Source organism: Leucopleurus acutus (genome assembly GCF_964270905.1).
Source record: "Leucopleurus acutus genome assembly, chromosome: 13".
Lineage (NCBI taxonomy): Eukaryota > Metazoa > Chordata > Mammalia > Artiodactyla > Delphinidae > Leucopleurus > Leucopleurus acutus.
Genome location: NC_139155.1, coordinates 88,591,684 through 88,608,617, shown reverse-complemented (window position 1 = coordinate 88,608,617; position 16,934 = coordinate 88,591,684). Strand labels below are relative to the sequence as shown.

Below are 16,934 nucleotides of genomic sequence, written 5' to 3'. Positions count from 1 at the left end.
CAGGACGTGGCTGCTTCTCAGGGCGTGCAGCCTGGTCTGCCTGCCTTGACTGTGGCCTGGTGCGGCCCTGGCACACATCGGAGTCATTGCACTTTGGTGCTCTTAGTGAGTTGGGATCCTGTAGGTACCGAACTGCTCTTGTCTTTCAGTTCACTGTGTCTATGTGAAAATTTTTAAAACCAGAATTTTACATTTTATATTTTTCCATTTTAGTGTAGGAAAACTGATGATGGAGACACAACTGTTGTTATTGAAAAGGACCATTTTATGGATGATTTCTTCCATCAGGTAAGAGCCGTTTAATGAAACCCAGACGGACTTGTTTTCTTTAAACATAGTTAAACTAATGTAACTGTGCACTTCTCATATTTGAAATAATACCCTAATATTTTTAAAAGTTGGTGTTTGAATTGCAAACGTTCTCTAGACTTTTTAGTGCTAGGAAAACATTCTTCTTAGTGATGGACTTGGTGGGGTGGGGGGTTGAGAATGGTGATCGTGGGTGTGGAGGGCACGTGCGGAGACTGATGCCCGCAGGCTGGGGTGCTGGCCCGGCGGGGCTGCTGCTCCAGGGCCGTGCTGGGGGAAGGCGCGTCCTCGGAGCACGGGAAGGCCCCGGGGAGATGCTGCTGCACCCTTGGCCAGCGGTGTTCTCCAGACTCGGGGCGGTTTGGTCCCGGGGTGGGGAAGGCCTGGGGGCGGTGCTGCCCCTCAGCTGGTGGTCAGGTGTGCACGGTACACACAGCGAGGCTTCCCTTGCTTTCCTCCTGCAGAATGGCAGTGAGTCCCACATATCAAAGAGCTCACGTTGTATATTTCCTAAACTCTTTGATTGAATTTTAAATTCCTCCCTGCGGAGTTTTCCACGTTTCAGAATGCCGGTCTCTAGGTCATATGGACTTCTGTCCTGAGAGGTCTTATCCAGAAGCAAAGATGCGATTGTGGCAGCTCTGCTCTGCTGTTGCTGTCAGGCAGCACGGCCTTTCTCTGGGCTGTCTGCGTGTGGGCCCGCGCCCTTGGATCTGACCTCACACCTGTCCGTTCCTTCGGGCTTCCCTGCGAGGCCTTTCCCTCTCCCTCTTAGCCCCCCAGGGCTGTTTCTAGGCTGGCTCCTGTTTAAATTGTTAACCCTAAGTCATAGTTGATCAAATTTTGCATAATTTAAAATTTTTGAAATTGAGTCAGAGAACAAATATTTTGACTTTGTTACATATGAAGAAAAGAAACGGGTTCAGTGTAATTTTTTAATGATGAAAGCTTCATTTGCAGGACTTGTTTTGATTATGTTGAATCTCGTCTACAAGTTTCAGTTAACTCAAATCTGTTGACAGTCTAAACCGGTCTGTCAATACGTGGATTTGAAAATATGTAATATGTTAATAAAAAATATCTTAGAAGTTATCTAAGATAACTTTAGAAGTTACCAGTTTTCCAGATCCAGTCAGAATTTATTGAATACCTAGTGTAAGAACCTATTCATTGGGTTTCAAGCATTTATGTTAGTTCTTAATCTTATGTAATGGAAAAAACATGAAATTAAATCATTAGCTACAGGAACTTACTTTAAGGTACAAAAGAGTTAAGCTGGTGGATTTCCGGCTTTCACTTCGGAAATGAGACTCTCTACTGTCTTGAGCTCACCTGCCCACTTCGTAAAATCACTGATTCCCTGATTTTACCCCCGTTACCTAGATGCTTCATTCTTCCTTACCAGTTCTCCGGAAAAACATATTTCTTATTTTAAGAATCTCCCAGCATTAAATGTTGTCGTTGTACTTTGTAGAAGAATTATGTAAATCACTCAGTCATTAAGCTGCAGTAACTTCGCGCTAACCCATTCCGGCTGTGGGCGTCTCAGAGCTGCAGACAGAAACGGGTGACTCGTGTTAGGGAGGTTTGAGGGCCATCGATTGTAACGTAAGTTCCAGTTTCATTTGTTAAATGGTTGATTTATTATACAGTTAATTTCTGTGAAATGACTTCTTAGACAGATAGAGAAGCAAATGATGTTTGTTAATACAAACTCTTTCTTAGAAAATGGCATTCAGATCTTACATACCACATAGAACATTGCAAAAGGTAGGAATTTTGCACGTGGCCAGTGTTTGCTGAAGACTAGCATAGTGCTGTAATGAGCGGCCAGGAATCTCCTCTCTGCGAAGGTGGTTTGTAGTTGTGGGGCGGGGGGGGGGGCGCCCCCTGCGTGCTGTGCTTCGCAGGCGCAAATGGACCTGGTGGACCTGGCGCCACAGCGACGGTGGCGCTTCCCTCCTGGTCCCGAGTCGGTGGTCCAGCAGTTTTCTTTTTGGACCACGCTGGGACTTCTGCTGCACAGATACTAGTGGCATGTGTACTGCAGAACCCTCCAAGAGGTAAAACAGTGTCTCTCCTACTTTGTGACAGTTGCGTGCTACTGAATTTATTTCAGAAATGCTGCTTTAATGATGCCTCGTTGAAATGTAGATCTGTGCACTAAAACCCCAAAGTCATCATTTGTGTTGAAGCCTGCATGATACAGTAGCAAACATTTTAAAAGATGCCGTTTTAATTCTGTGTACTGTTTTTACATGATTAATTAAATTATAAGTATGTGAAATGTATGAAGTTCTGTAGAAATTGACTGTAAATAAATGGAAATAACACCCAGGCCTAATGAAATAGCCGTTCACTGCTCTATGCAAGTAGAATTCTGTGTTCAACTCTCCTCTAAAACTTTGGTTTTCAAAATGTGCTGTGGGGCTTGGTCCCAGTGTCCCTGGGGTCCCTAAGGCCTTTCCAATGAGTTCGTGTGGCTGGTAACGATTTTCATAAAAATACCAAGATGTTTACCTCTTTCCTCTCACTCTGTCGTGAATGGACAATGGGGGAGTTTCCCAGAGGCTACATCAAGTGTGTGATACGGCAACAGACTAAACACAGAAGCAGGTATCAGAATCAAGATGCCTTCCATTAAGCTAGAAATTAGATTTGCAGAAAAATGTAGATCAATGCTCGTACTTTCACTGATTTGGGGGGGAGGGAATTCTGCTTTTTCCGTAAAAATAGGTTATTGGTATTAACATCTGTATTAATTTCCTACTGCTGGTGTAACAAATTACCACAACCGTAGTGGCTAAACCCAACATACACTTAGAGCCTGACAGCTGCAGAGGTCCGAAGCTGAAACGAGCCACTGGGGCTCCTGTCAAGGTGCCAGCAGGGCCGCGCCCTCCTGCAGGCCCGGTGGGGAGAGGCTGCATCCTGCCTTCTCCAGCTTCTGGGGGCACCTGCGTCCTTGGCTCGGGGCCCTTTTCCCCAGCGTCGGGCACCTCACCGCAGCCTCTGCTTCTCCTGTCACGTCGCTTTTTTCTAAGTTTGGTCCTGTTGGCTTCTGTTTTATAAGGACTCTTGTGGTTACACTGGAACAACCCAGATAATCCAGGGTAATCTCCCATCTCGACTCTTAACTCATCACACCTGCGAGGTGCCTTTTGCCCCGTAGGTGACATTCTGAGGATGAGAACGTGGACATCCACCATGGCATGTTGTGGGCTTGTAATTAACTGTCTTCAGTGAATTAACGCATGTCGGAGCTGTTTCTCCCCTATGGGAATTACCCGAAGCGAGCTACAGCCTACGTGAGCCAAAGCTCTTTGGGGTCTTCCGTAACTTTCAGGATTAAAGAGGCGCTGAGACCAAACACACAAGAGCCGCTCTAGTCCGTAGGGCTCCTCACGCTGGCATCTCACCTCCCCACTGGGATGTGCGTCCCCGTTGCTCAGAAATCAGGATGGTGGGAGAGGATGCACTCGCACGAGAAGCCTCGCCCGCACTCCTGTCTTCATCTGCTGGTTTCCTCACCTCTCCCCTCGGAAGGTGACCCTTTTCTTAGTTTCTTATTTAGACATCCCAGTGTTTCTTCATGTAAATGTTAACACTTAACATCTGCAGGTTAATCTCTGCTTATTTTGACCTCTTCCTTGCATCGTTGCTAACATGTATACGTGTCGTCCTGCACCTTGTGGGTATTTTTTTTCCGGCGTGTTTTTAACTTGGTAATATATCCTGGAGGTGTTTTCGTATCTTTTGTTAGAGTTCCGTAATGTAACCTAACGAGTCCCCTGCTGATGGGCTTTAGGGTTTTCCTCATCGTTCAGATGGAGAAGCTGTGCTCAGTTTCCTAGGGCCGCACACACTGAGCGGCTTCAAACAGCACAGATGTACTGTCTTCATCTCTGGAAGCCGGAAGCCCAGGCTGGCCCCACCGGGATGGAGCCGCATTGCCAGCAGGACCGCGCGCCCCAGGGGCTCCGCGCAGAGCCCGCCGCCCTGCCTTCCCCGCCTCTCGAGCTGCACCCCGGGTGCCCCTCCGCCTGCCAGGCCGGCAGCAGACCATTGTGCTTCACTGGTGTCGCGTGGCCGCCTTCTCTCGTCCCATCTCCATCCACTTCCCTCTTACAAGTACCCTTGGGGTCATACTGAGGGCCCACGGGGGATCCGGGATTGTATCTCCCCATCTCAAGGCCCTTTGTTTCAGTCACATCTGCAGTTCCCTTTGCCATATAAGGTAACCATCCAAGGTCCCAGGGGCCAGGACCTGGACATTTTGGGGGACAGTATTCAGCCTGCCACACTTGTTATGAATCCATCTGGGCAGATCTTGCTAATGAATACGTTACATTTTGAGACAAGTAGTGAATACTTTAGACTATCCGAGGCAAAAAATAATGACTAGGAAGGCTTGGTCTTATCAGCTGTCAGTACCTCCCCGCATGAGAATATGATGGTCGGCCTCTGCTGCAGGGTGAGCTCCCTTCTTGACTGCACGGAGACCTGGCGTTGGTAGTAGATGCCTCTGGCTGCCATCATCTGTGGTAATACTGGGTCTTGATTGTAAAACTTCTTACAACCAGCAACGTCTTCCCGGTGGCTGATATTGCCTTAGCCATAAAGGTAGATATTTTAATATGGCGCATTTCCCTTTATTTTTTAAATTAAATGAATGGGAAAAGGTGGTTGTTTCTTTTTGTGGTAATTATTCACTTATTTTCTTCCTCTTTTATCCTTCTCTTTTTAGGTAATGGAAAGTGGTTGCAAATGTGCATTTGCCGCAGTGGTGATGACTTTCTCTCTCTGTCTCCTAGGTTGAGGAGATCAGAAACAGTATAGCTAAAATAGCTCAGTATGTTGAAGAAGTAAAGAAAAACCACAGCATCATTCTTTCTGCACCAAACCCAGAAGGAAGTAAGTTGTTGGTTTTAAAAAGAAGTGTGTCTGTCTATCTGTGTGCCTGTCCCTCTTGCTGTCCACAGCATAGGCCTTAGCCTGGAGACACGTGAGATTGAGCTGGGAGCTTGTAAAAAGTGCCGGCGGCTGGTGGGCCACCCCTCGGGATTCTCCTGCCTCTGGTCTGGATGAACCAAGGCATCGGTGTGGTTTTCTACAGCTTCTGCGGGATCTGGTGTTCAGCCGGGCTGAGGACCACTGATGTGTGATATCCACGAGCATACATGGATGTGGCCTTGCAGAACTTCGGGGTCACGTCAGTGACTGGGCCTTAGATCCGTATTATGTCCACAGTTAAACAGGAGTGATAGAACTTTGTGTTTAGATGAAAGTTAGTAAGAGGTTGATTTGGAAAACAGTACTTGTTAGAGCAGGTTTAAAGATGAACAGACTGAAGTGATCTTAAGTCTTCAGCAAAGGCTTCTGTATGGAGCGTGCTGTTCATAGTGTCTGTTGAGGGCAGCATGTGAGCAAGTGATTTAACATTAACTGGACATCAGGGCGTTGTTAGTTATAAGGAAGTGTTTCCTTGATCTACAGTGACAAATTTTGAAAACTTGAAAGGGAAGATGGATCTGGATAAGCTAGAGACTGCAAATTGGAATCCATACATCATTTGGGGGGATAATTGATATCCTCACAATGCTGAGTCTTCTAATCCGTGCAGCTGGTCTGTCCCTTTGCTTCATCTTCTGTAATTGCTCTCAGTGATGTTCTGTAGGGTTCTCTGTAGAGGTCTCACACACCTTTCATGGTAGGTGATGCTTTCGGTTTTAACGTGAACAGTATCTGCTGTAAATTTTGTTTTCTACTTGTCTCCATATATGGAAATACAGTGGGTTTTGTATGTTGACCTTGTATCCCGTTATCTTGCCTAATTACTTAATTAGTTTTAATAATTTGTTTGTGGATTCTGTTAGGTTTTTTTCTGCACCCAGTCATGACACCTGTGAATAATCACAGTTGTCCCTCAGTTCTTATGCTTTTTATTTTCAGTTGACTTACTTCACTGACTTTCCGTACAGCATTGAATAGAAGTGGTGATGGGAACACGCTTATTCTCAGTCTTGGAGGAAAGTTGAAAGCAACTTTGTTAGGTTATTTGGTGTGGCCTTACATTGAAAAAATAACTTGGTATTAAATTGAAGAAACTCATTTTGAAGATTTTGCATGTCTCGTAAGATAACGCTCTGGGCGTCTGTAGGTGCCTTGTCTTACGATTTAGAAGGATATTTTCCAAAGTGTGTTCCCGGAGCATGAATCTCAGTAGCTAGTATGTGAAACAAGACTTCTGTGGCCAAATGCATTCGGAGTCCTTTTCACACCACATCTCCACTTGGAAGGTTGCAGAGTAATAAAGGCTCTGAGAAGTCCTGCCATGAAGAAACCTTTGCTTAGTGGAGTGTTTCACAAATGTATTTGCTCACAGAACTTTTTGTGTAACACCTGTTAACATCTTGCTCAATTCTTGGGGAAGCTGAATTTGAATACATATTACTGTATTTTTTTCTTTCGAGAAGTGTACCTCCGAAAAACTCTTGCTGCCAAGTTACAGCAGCTTCAACAATGTTGGAGTGAAGTTGGGGCTCTTAACGCTTCGTAGTAGTCCCTTTGGGCTCTGAATAAGACTGTTGCTTCCTGTCTCTGTTTCACAGCAGGGTGTGAACCAGAGCGTAAGAAGTGATGTCTCGCTGCTCCCTGAGTTGCTCTATGTAAAGAGCAACGCGGTTACTCCTGCCCCACGATGCTGGGCCCTAGGAAGTGCCCAGGGTGGGGCAGTGCAGCCCTTCGTCCTGGCGGGCGGGGAGGGGCAAGGTGGAGCTCCAGCTCTTCGGTGCCGGTGCCCTCCCTGCCTGGGGCTCCTGGGTGGGCCCGCAGAAGGGGTTCCAGAGCACAGTGGCCACCGGCTGGCGCCACCCCATGGCCGGGCCCTGGCCTGTTGGCTTCTGCTGCAGAGGCAGGGCTGGCTGGCCGGCCAGGTTGTTTCATTAACCTCAGTGACAAGATCCCAGAGAAAGATTTGCCTGAGAAGCTAGCAGAGGGCCCCTTTACTCTCACTTTTCTTTATTGACTTAACATTTCTGTACTTTCTTTTTTTAAGAGGGCCACTGAAAATGTGTAAGTTTCAGGCCCTCCAAAACATGGACCCCCCTGGTGGGAGCCTGAAATGTGTGTTATTCAACTTTCTGGGTCTTGCTGGTGATAGTGTTACGGCTGGCATCACCATCAGAGGATGGAGGGGATGTTACTCATCAGTAACACGTCTTGTAGTTCCTTTGAATCAGGAGTCAGAGCCCTTCTTTTCATCCCATGTTTTAGGTATGGGCGTCCTAAACAGTCACACAACCTGCTGCTAACATTTTATCTGCCCTTCTTCTCCGTCTGCGTTGTCACGCTCCTGGGCTGGCCTCTCGTCTCTGAGCTACGACGATTACATCTGGTTGCCTCCCGTCTCTAAATCCTCCTCCTTGGTGCATTTTGTGCTTTTCTGCTGGAGTACACGTTTCAGGCTCGCTTGAGAACTGTGTGGTCACCACTTAGTGTAGAAAGCCTCTTCTCAGGTGAGCGGTGGGTTCAAACCCCAGTTCCACCGTGAATTCACTGTTTACCGCGGACAGATCGCGCACCATTCCGTGTAAATGCCGACTGCTACTGTCGTCAGTGTGTTTCCCCCCATCACCTTGTTTCCATCCCATCCTTCCTCCTGCTTCCGCGTGAGAGGTGTGTGTCTCCTTTTTAAGGACAACTGTGGCATGTGGCCTTGGGCCACCTCTCGCTGCACTTCCGTCCGGGCTCCTGGACCGGAAGGCCGCCCGTCTGCCCGTCCAAGCATGCCTGCCCGCAGCCCTGCCTCGCCCCGCGGCGGCTGTTGCTTCCCGAGAGGGGTCTCGCGGGCCTCCCCTCACCCTGGGTGCGCCGCAGGTCCTGCCGGCAGCCTCAGCCCTGGCCCTTGTCCTCCCTCCTTAGCGTCCAGCCCTGCTGACTGGCTCCCCCGCCCCGCCCTCACCCTCTTCATCTTTTAAAGTTAACCTGGGCTTCCCTGGTGGCGCAGTGGTTGGGAGTCCGCCTGCCGATGCAGGGGACGTGGGTTCGTGCCCCGGTCTGGGAGGATCCCGCGTGCCGCGGAGCGGCTGGGCCCGTGGGCCACGGCCGCTGGGCCTGTGCGTCCGGAGCCTGTGCTCCGCGACGGGAGAGGCCACAGCAGTGAGAGGCCCGCATACAGCAAAAAAAAAAAAAAAAAAAAAGTTAACCTGTTTTACGTTATCAGAGTTAATTACGTGCTTTATCGTGGGCATTTTGGAAGAAAACAGAAAGGAAGAAAAAAAAAACAATGCTCGTAACCTGTCCCGTGGTGATAAACACCGTTAACGTTTCGGTAAATATTTTTCTAGCAAAAAATATGTATAAAACATACACTTTTAAAGAAGTGTACTGGACTTCCCTGGCGTAAAATGGTTAGAACTTCGCCTTCCAGTGTCGTGGGTACGGGTTCGATCCCTGGTCAGGGAGCTAGGATCCCACATGCCTCGCAGCCGAAAAACCAGAACACATAAGAAGAAGCAAAATTGTAACAAATTCAGTAAAGACTTTAAAAATGGTCCACCTCAAAAGAAAAAAAAAATCTTTAAAAAAGTGTAGAGTTTGGAGCACCCAGTGCCTGTTGCCTTACAGTGTACCTCTTTTGCTGATGAGCAGAGCGTTCCAGGACCCTTTATTTAATGGCTGCCTGGTGGTCATTGTCGGCCGTTTCTGTGGGAGCAGAATGGCCTGGGGCCGGATGGCAGTGTGCCTTTTATTGTTTACAGATAGATAGCTTGCTCCCAGTGTGTGACGGGTATTGCCGGGACCTCGCATCGTTGTAGTGTCATATATGATTCTTAACTTAGACTTGCTGCTGTGCAGAGCAGCAGGGACCAGGCTGAACACTGGACGGGTGGAGGCCCGTTCACTCCTTGTGCTGGCCTCGCGAGGCCTGTGCTCCCCTTGGGTGTGTCCGAGAACCGAGGATGTTGGGGGATGGAGAGGGTGAGCAGTTAGTGCAGAGTCTCGAGCAACCTGGGACTCAGCCGGCTCTGCCGTCCCGCTGCTGCCCTGAACCGCAGGCAGCACCAGGTGGAGCCGCGGGCCCACCCAGCGTCCGGGTTTCACGGTTACAGACCACTCCGCCCCGCGCATCCTCGCCTACCTGTGTGTCCTTGAGTACTTGTCAGCTCACCTCTCGGGCCAGCATTCCTGGGAACATCGTGCTACATCAAGGGACTCGTCCCATTAAATGTTCTTTTCACATTTTTAGTTTGAAACTTTTCTAATTTATGGAAAAGTTGCAATTACGGTACAGTGAAAACTCACGTTCCCTTCACTGAGATTCACCAGTTGTTAACATTTCGCCACGTTTGATTTCTTTCTCTTTGTGTATGTGTGTGTGTGTGTGTGTGTATGCATATGTGTGCCTGTACACACACACTGCACATGTATATATACACACGCATACATACACACGTTATTTTTGCTGACTCATTTTAGAGTGAGTTGCAGGCCTTGTGACCATCCACCCCTGAGTACGCCAGTGTTCATCTCCTAAGGAGGAGGTTCTCTTGTAATTTTCTAATTCAGAACATTTGATGTTGATAAAAACGCTGTCTAATCCACAGTCCATATTCTCAGTCAAAAATCATCACGTTGGTAGCCTTTATAGCTGTTTTACCCTCTTTCCAGGGTCTGATCCAGACACCTAGGCAGATAAAGCCTAGACACAAATGCCTTTATTTTTATTTACTTATTTGTTTATTTATTTATTTGTTTGCCTGCACCGGGTCTTTGTTGCGGCACATGGGATCTCCGTTGCTCCGTGTGGGATGTCTTTTTCTTTTTTGCTGTACATGGGCCTCTCACTGTTGTGAGAGGCCCCGCTGCTCCCGCTGCGGAGCACAGGCTCCGGACGCACAGGCTCAGCGGCCATGGCTCACGGGCCCAGCCTCTCTGTGGCATGTGGGATCCTCCCAGACCGGGGCACGAACCCGTGTCCCCTCATTGGCAGGCGGAATCTCAACCACTGCGCCACCAGGGAAACCCTCCTGGTTATTTTTGATTGAGAACTGGGCTTGGTATATGAAGTCTTGTGGCCATAGTATGAGTCTTAGGATAATATTTTCTTTTTTTTGAATTTTATTTTATTTATGTTTTTATACAGCAGGTTCTTATTAGTCATCCATTTTATACACATCAGTGTATACATGTCAATCCCAGTCACCCAATTCATCCCACCACCACCCCCCTTCCCCCCTTGGTGTCCATATGTTTGTTCTCTGCATCTTTGTCTCTATTTCTGCCCTGCAAACCGGTTCATCTGTACCATTTTTCTAGGTTCCACATGTATGCGTTAATATACAATATTTGTTTTTCTCTTTTTGACTTACTTCACTCTGTATGACAGTCCCTAGATCCATCCACATCTCTACAAATGACCCAATTTCGTTCGTTTTTATGGCTGATATTCCATTGTATATATGTACCACATCTTCCTTATCCATTCGTCTGTTGATGGGCATTTAGGTTTCTTGCATGACCTGGGTATTGTAAATAGTGCTGCAGTGAAGATTGGGGTGCATGTGTCTTTTTGAATTATGGTTTTCTCTGGGTATATGCCCAGTAGGATTGCTGGGTCATATGGTTATTCTGTTTTTAGTTTTTTAAGGTTTTTTATGGTTTTCGCTGGGTATATGCCCAGTAGGATTGCTGGATCATATGGTTATTCTGTTTTTAGTTTTTTTTTTTTTTAAACATCTTTATTGGGGTATAATTGCTTTACAATGGTGTGTTAGTTTCTGCTTTATAACAAAGTGAATCAGTTATACATATACATATGTTGCCATATCTCTTCCCTCTTGCGTCTCCCTCCCTCCCACCCTCCCTATCCCACCCCTCCAGGCTGTCACAAAGCACCGAGCCAATATCCCTGTGCCATGCAATATCCCTGTGCCATGCGGCTGCTTCCCACTAGCTATCTACCTTACTACGTTTGTTAGTGTTTTTAGTTTTTTAAGGAACCTCCGTACTGTTCTCCATAGTGGCTGTATCAGTTTACATTCCCACCAACAGTGTGGGAGGGTTCCCTTTTCTCCACACCCTCTCCAGCATTTGTTGTGTAGATTTTCTGACGATTCCCATCTGACTGGTGTGAGGTGGCACCTCATTGTAGTTTTGATTTGCATTTGTCTAATAATTAGTGATGTTGAGCATCCTTTCATGTGCTTCTTGGCAATCTGTATATCTTCTTTGGAGAAATGTCTGTTTAGGTCTTCTGCTCATTTTTTGATTGCAATGTTTGTTTTTTTAATATTGAGCTGCATGAGCTGTTTATATATTTTGGAGATTAATCCTTTGTCCATTGATTCGTTTGCAGATATTTTCTCCCGTTCTCAGGGCTGTCTTTTCATCTTGTTTATAGTTTCCTTTGCTGCACAAAAGCTTTCAAGTTTCATTAGGTCCCATTTGTTTATTTTTGTTTTTATTTCCATTACTCTGGGAGGTGGATCAAAAAAGATCTTGCTGTGATTTATGTCAAAGAGTGTTCGTCCTGTGTTTTCCACTAAGAGTTTTATAGTGTCCAGTCTTACATTTAGGTCTCTAATCCATTTTGAGTTTATTTTCGTATATGGTGTTGGGAGTGTTCTAATTTCATTCTTTTACATGTAGCTGTCCAGTGTTCCCAGCACCACTTATTGAAGAGACTGTCTTTTTGCCATTATATATTCTTGCCTCCATTGTCATAGATTAGTTGACCATAGGTGCGTGGGTTTCTCTCTGGGCTTTCTATCCTGTTCCATTGATCTGTATTTCTGTTTTTGTGCCAGTAACATATTGTCTTGATTACTATAGCTTTGTAGTGTAGTCTGAAGTCAGGGAGTCTGACTCCTCCAGCTCCATTTTTTTCCTTCAAGACTGCTTTGGCTGTTGGGGGTCTTTTGTGTCTCCATACAAATTTTAAGATTTTTTGTTCTAGTTCTGTAAAAAATGCCACTGGTAATTTGATAAGGATTGAATTGAATCTGTAGATTGCTTTGGGTAGTCTAGTCATTTTCACAATATTGATTCTTCCAATCCAAGAACATGGTATATTTCTCCATCTGTTTGTATCATCTTTAATTTCTTTCATCAATGGCTTGTCTTATAATTTTCTTCATACAGGTCTTTTGTCTCCCTAGGTAGGTTTATTCCTAGGTATTTTATTCTTTTTGTTGCAGTGGTAAATGGGAGTGTTTCCTTAATTTCTCTTCCCGATTTTTCATCATTAGTGTATAGGAATGCAAGAGATTTCCGTGCATTAATTTTGCATCCTGCTACTTTACCGCATTCATTGCTTAGCTCTAGTAGTTTTCTGGTGGCATCTTTAGGTTTCTCTATGTACAGTATCATGTCATCTGCAAACAGTGACAGTTTTACTTCTTCTTTGCCAATTTGTATTCTTTTATTTCTTTTTCTTCTCTGAGTGCCATGGCTAGGACTTCCAAAACTATGTTGAATAATAGTGGCGAGAGTGGACATCCTTGTCCCGTTCCTGATCTTAGAGGAAATGCTTTCAGTTTTTCACCATTGAGGACGATGTTGGCTGTGGGTTTGTTGTATATGGCCATTATTATGTTGAGGTAGGTTCCCTCTGTGCCTACTTTCTAGAGAGGTTTTATCATAAATGGGTGTTGAATTTTGTCAAAAGCTTTTTCTGCATCTATTCAGATGATCATATGGTTTTTATTCTTCAGTTTGTTAATATGGCATATCACATTGATTGATTTGCATATATTGAAGAATCCTTGCATCCCTGGGATAAAACCCACTTGATCATGGTGTATGATCCTTTAAGATGTTGTTGGATTCTGTTTGCTAGTATTTTGTTGAGGGTTTTTGCATCTATATTCATCAGTGATATTGGTCTGTAATTTTCCTTTTTTGTAGTGTCTTTATCTGGTTTTGGTACCAGGGTGATGGTGCCTCATAGAATGAGTTTGGGAGTGTTCCTTCCTCTGCAGTTCTTTAGAAGAGTTTGAGATGGATGGGTGTTAGCTCTTCTCTAAATGTTTGATAGAATTCACCTGTGAAGCTCTCTGGTCCTGAACTTTTGTTTGTTGGAAGGTTTTTAATCACAGTTTCAATTTCATTACTTGTGACTGGTCTGTTCATATTTTCTATTTCTTCCTGGTTCAGTCTTGGAAGGTTATACCTTTCTAAGAATTTGTCCACCTCATCCAGGTTGTCCATTTTATTGGCATAGAGTTGCTTGTAGTAGTCTCTTAGGTTGCTTTGTATTCCTGTGGTGTCTGTTGTAACTTCTCCTTGTTCATTTCTAATTTTATTGATTGGAGTCCTTTCCCTCTTTTTCCTGATGAGTCTGGCTAATGGTTTATCAATTTTGTTTATCTTCTCAAAGAGCCAGCTTTTAGTTTTATTGACCTTTGCTGTTATTTTCTTGGTTTCTATTTCATTTATTTCTGCTCTGACCTTTATGATTTCTTTCCTTCTGCTAATTTTGGGCTTTTTTTTGTTCTTCTTTCTCTGGTTCCTTTAGGTGTGAGGTTAGACTGTTTATCTGAGATGTTTCTTGCTTCCTGAGGTAGGCTTCTATTGCTCTAACCTTCCCTCTTAGAACTGCTTTTGCTGCATCCCATAGGTTTTGGATCATCGTGTTTTTGTTGTCATTTGTCTCAAGGTATTTTTTGATTTCCTCCTTGATTTCTTCAGTGATCCCTTGGTTATTCAGTAACATATTTTTTAGTCTCCATGTGTTTGTGTTTCTTACATTTTTTTCCCTGTAATTGATTTCTAATCTCATAGCATTGTGGTCAGAAAAGATGCTTGATATGCTTTCAATTTTCTTAAATTTAATGAGGCTTGATTTGTGACCCAAGATGTGATCTATCCCGAAGAGTGTTCCGTGCGCACTTGAGAAGAAAGTGTAATCTGCTGTTTTTGGATGGAATGTCCCATAAACATTAATTAAATCTATCTGGTCTGTTGTGTCATCTAAAGCTTGTGTTTCCTTATTAATTTTCTGTTTGGATGATCTGTCCATTGGTGTAAGTGAGGTGTTAAAGTCCCCCACTATTATTGTGTTACTGTCGATTTCCTCTTTTATAGCTGTTAGCAGTTGCCTTATGTCTTGAGGTGCTCCTATGTTGGGTGCATATACATTTATAATTGTTATATCTTCTCCTTGGATTGATCCCTTGATCATTATGTAGTGTCCTTCCTTGTCTCTTATAGCATTCTTTATTTTAAAGTCCACTTTATCTGCTATGAGCATTGCTACTCCAGCTTTCTTTCGATTTCCATTTGCATGGAATATCTTTTTCCATCCCCTCACTTTCAGTCTGTATGTGTCCCTAGGTCTGAAGTGGGTCTCTTGTAGACAGCATATATATGGGTCTTATTTTTGTATCCATTCAGCGAGCCTGTGTCTTTTGGTTGGAGCATTTAATCCATTCACGTTTAAGGTAATTATCGATATGTATGTTCCTATTACCATTTTCTTAATTGTTTTGGGTTTGTTTTTGCAAGTCCTTTTCTTCTCTTGTTTTTCCCACTTAGAGAAGTTACTTTAGCATTTGTTGTAGAGCTGTTTTGGTGGTGCTGAATTCTCTTAGCTTTTGTCTTGTCTGTAAAGGTTTTGATTTCGTCATCGAGTCTGAATGAGATCCTTGCCAGGTTGAGTAATCTTCGTTGTACGTTCTTCCCTTTCATCACTTTAGATATACTGTGCCACTCCCTTCTGGCTTGTAGAGTTTCTTCTGAGAAATCAGCTGTTAACTTTATGGGAGTTCCCTTGTATGTTATTTGTCATTTTTCCCTTGTTGCTTTCAAGAATTTTCATTTGTCTTTGATTTTTGTCAGTTTGATTACTATATGTCTCGGCGTCTTTCTCGTTGGGTTTTTCCTGCCTGGGACTCTGTGCGCTTCCTGGAATTGGGTGGCTATTTCCTTTACCATGTTAGGGAAGTTTTCGACTATAATCTCTTCACATATTTTCTGGGGTCCTCTCTCTCTTCTCCTTCTGGGACCCCTATAATGTGAATGTTGTTGCGTCTAATGTTGTCCGAGAGGTCTCTTAGGCTGTCTTCTTTTCTTTTCATTCTTTTTTTTTTATTGTGTTCCGTGGCAGTGAATTCCACCGTTCTGTCTTCCTGGTCACTTACCCCTTCTTCTGCCTCCGTTGTTCTGCTATTGATTCCTTCTAGTGTAGTTTTCCTTTCAGTTACCGTATTGTTCATCTCTGTTTGTTTGCTCTCTAATTCTTCCAGGTCTTTGTTAAACATTTCTTGCATCTTCTTGCTCTTTGCCTCCATTCATTTTCCGAGGTCCTGGATCATCTTCATTATTCTGAATCCTTTCTCTGGAAGGTTGCCTATCTCCACTGCATTTAGTTGTCTTTCTGGGGTTTTATCTTGTTCCTTCATCTGGTACATAGCCCTCTGCCTTTCCATCTTGTCTGTCTTTCTGTGAATGTGGGTTTTGTTCCACAGGCTGCAGGATTGTAGTTCTTCTTGCTTCCGCTGTCTGCCCTGTGGTGGATGAGGCTATGTAAGAGGCTTGGGCAAGCTTCCTGGTGGGAGCGACTGGTGGTGGGTAGAGCTGGCTGTTGCTCTCGATAGTATTTTCTTTTTTACGAGATGATTCTTAAACGTTTCTGCTGGTTGGCCCTGTGCACTGGCGTTCTGGGCCTGCGGCTCCCCTTTCTCCAGCATGTGGTCTTTAGCTTCAGCTCAGCTTTTCCTTGGCTTCTCAAGGCCGTGGCTGCCTCTGGCTCAAGCAGCTCCCTTGCTGGGCTCATTTCTCTGGGTTTCCTTCTTTTGAGTCTTCTTTGCTGCCTTTATAGGTTGATGACGTCCAGCTCTTCTGCTTGTTCTCAGCAGGAGGACTCATAGGAATGACCTAGTTCCCAGTATTGCCCTTGTTTTCAGAGATTTGAAATCCTGCCGTTATCAAATATAACCTCATGGCCAGCTTCTGTAGCTTGAAGGGTTAAGCGTTGTAACGCCTCTTGTATTTCTGTGATTAATGCTTGAGCCCCTGCGCACCTGTGTTAGCAGGAAGGTCCAGGAGTTCCGTCCTGAGTGACCCCCAACCCTGGGGCTTTCTTATCCAGAGAGGTGAGCCCTTGGAATGTCCCCCACACTCTCAGTCCTCAGTCATGTGTCTGCGGCTGGTCAGCGTCCCCGGCTGTCCCCCAACTGGTGCGTCGTGTCCTCACTGGGTGGACCCTGCACAGACCTGCTCCACGCGCACTTCCCCTTGGACCCCTTCCCCGACCCTCCTTCCCCGCACGCGGAGGCGGGGCCTCTGGGGGTGTGAGTTCAGCCTTCCCCGGTGCAGGAACCCACGCTCCTGCCAGGAGCCCGCTTTGATGAGAGAGAGGACAGCAGGAAAGAAGTCAAACACGTGGAGGCTTTTTTCCTCCCAGAATATGGTTAAATTTCTGCTTTCCTTTTTCAGGTCTAGGTGTCAGCACTGGGTTCAAGGAACTGTTTCATCAATTAATTGGTATAAACCAGGTATCCTGAAACTTAGGTGTGCACCAGAGCCGCCTGGAGGGCTTGTTAAGTCACAGTCCTGGCCCATCTAGTGAAGTTCCTGTGAGTAGGTCAGGGGTGGAGTCCAAGAATTTTCATTTCTACTAA

General features: G+C 45.2%; 1 protein-coding gene across 2 annotated transcripts in view; it reads left to right on the top strand.

The window, feature by feature from the left end:
- The first annotated feature begins 217 nt into the window (after window positions 1–217).
- Window positions 218–16,934, top strand: part of STX2 (syntaxin 2) — a 32,918-nt gene continuing 16,201 nt past the window's right edge. For both annotated transcript variants that reach the window (XM_082853314.1, XM_082853313.1), the window contains exons 1-2: window positions 218–288; window positions 5,124–5,223. In XM_082853314.1, coding sequence (XP_082709440.1) covers window positions 268–288; window positions 5,124–5,223 — 121 coding nt within the window. In that variant the 5' untranslated portion in view covers window positions 218–267. The remainder of the gene's footprint in view (window positions 289–5,123; window positions 5,224–16,934) is intronic.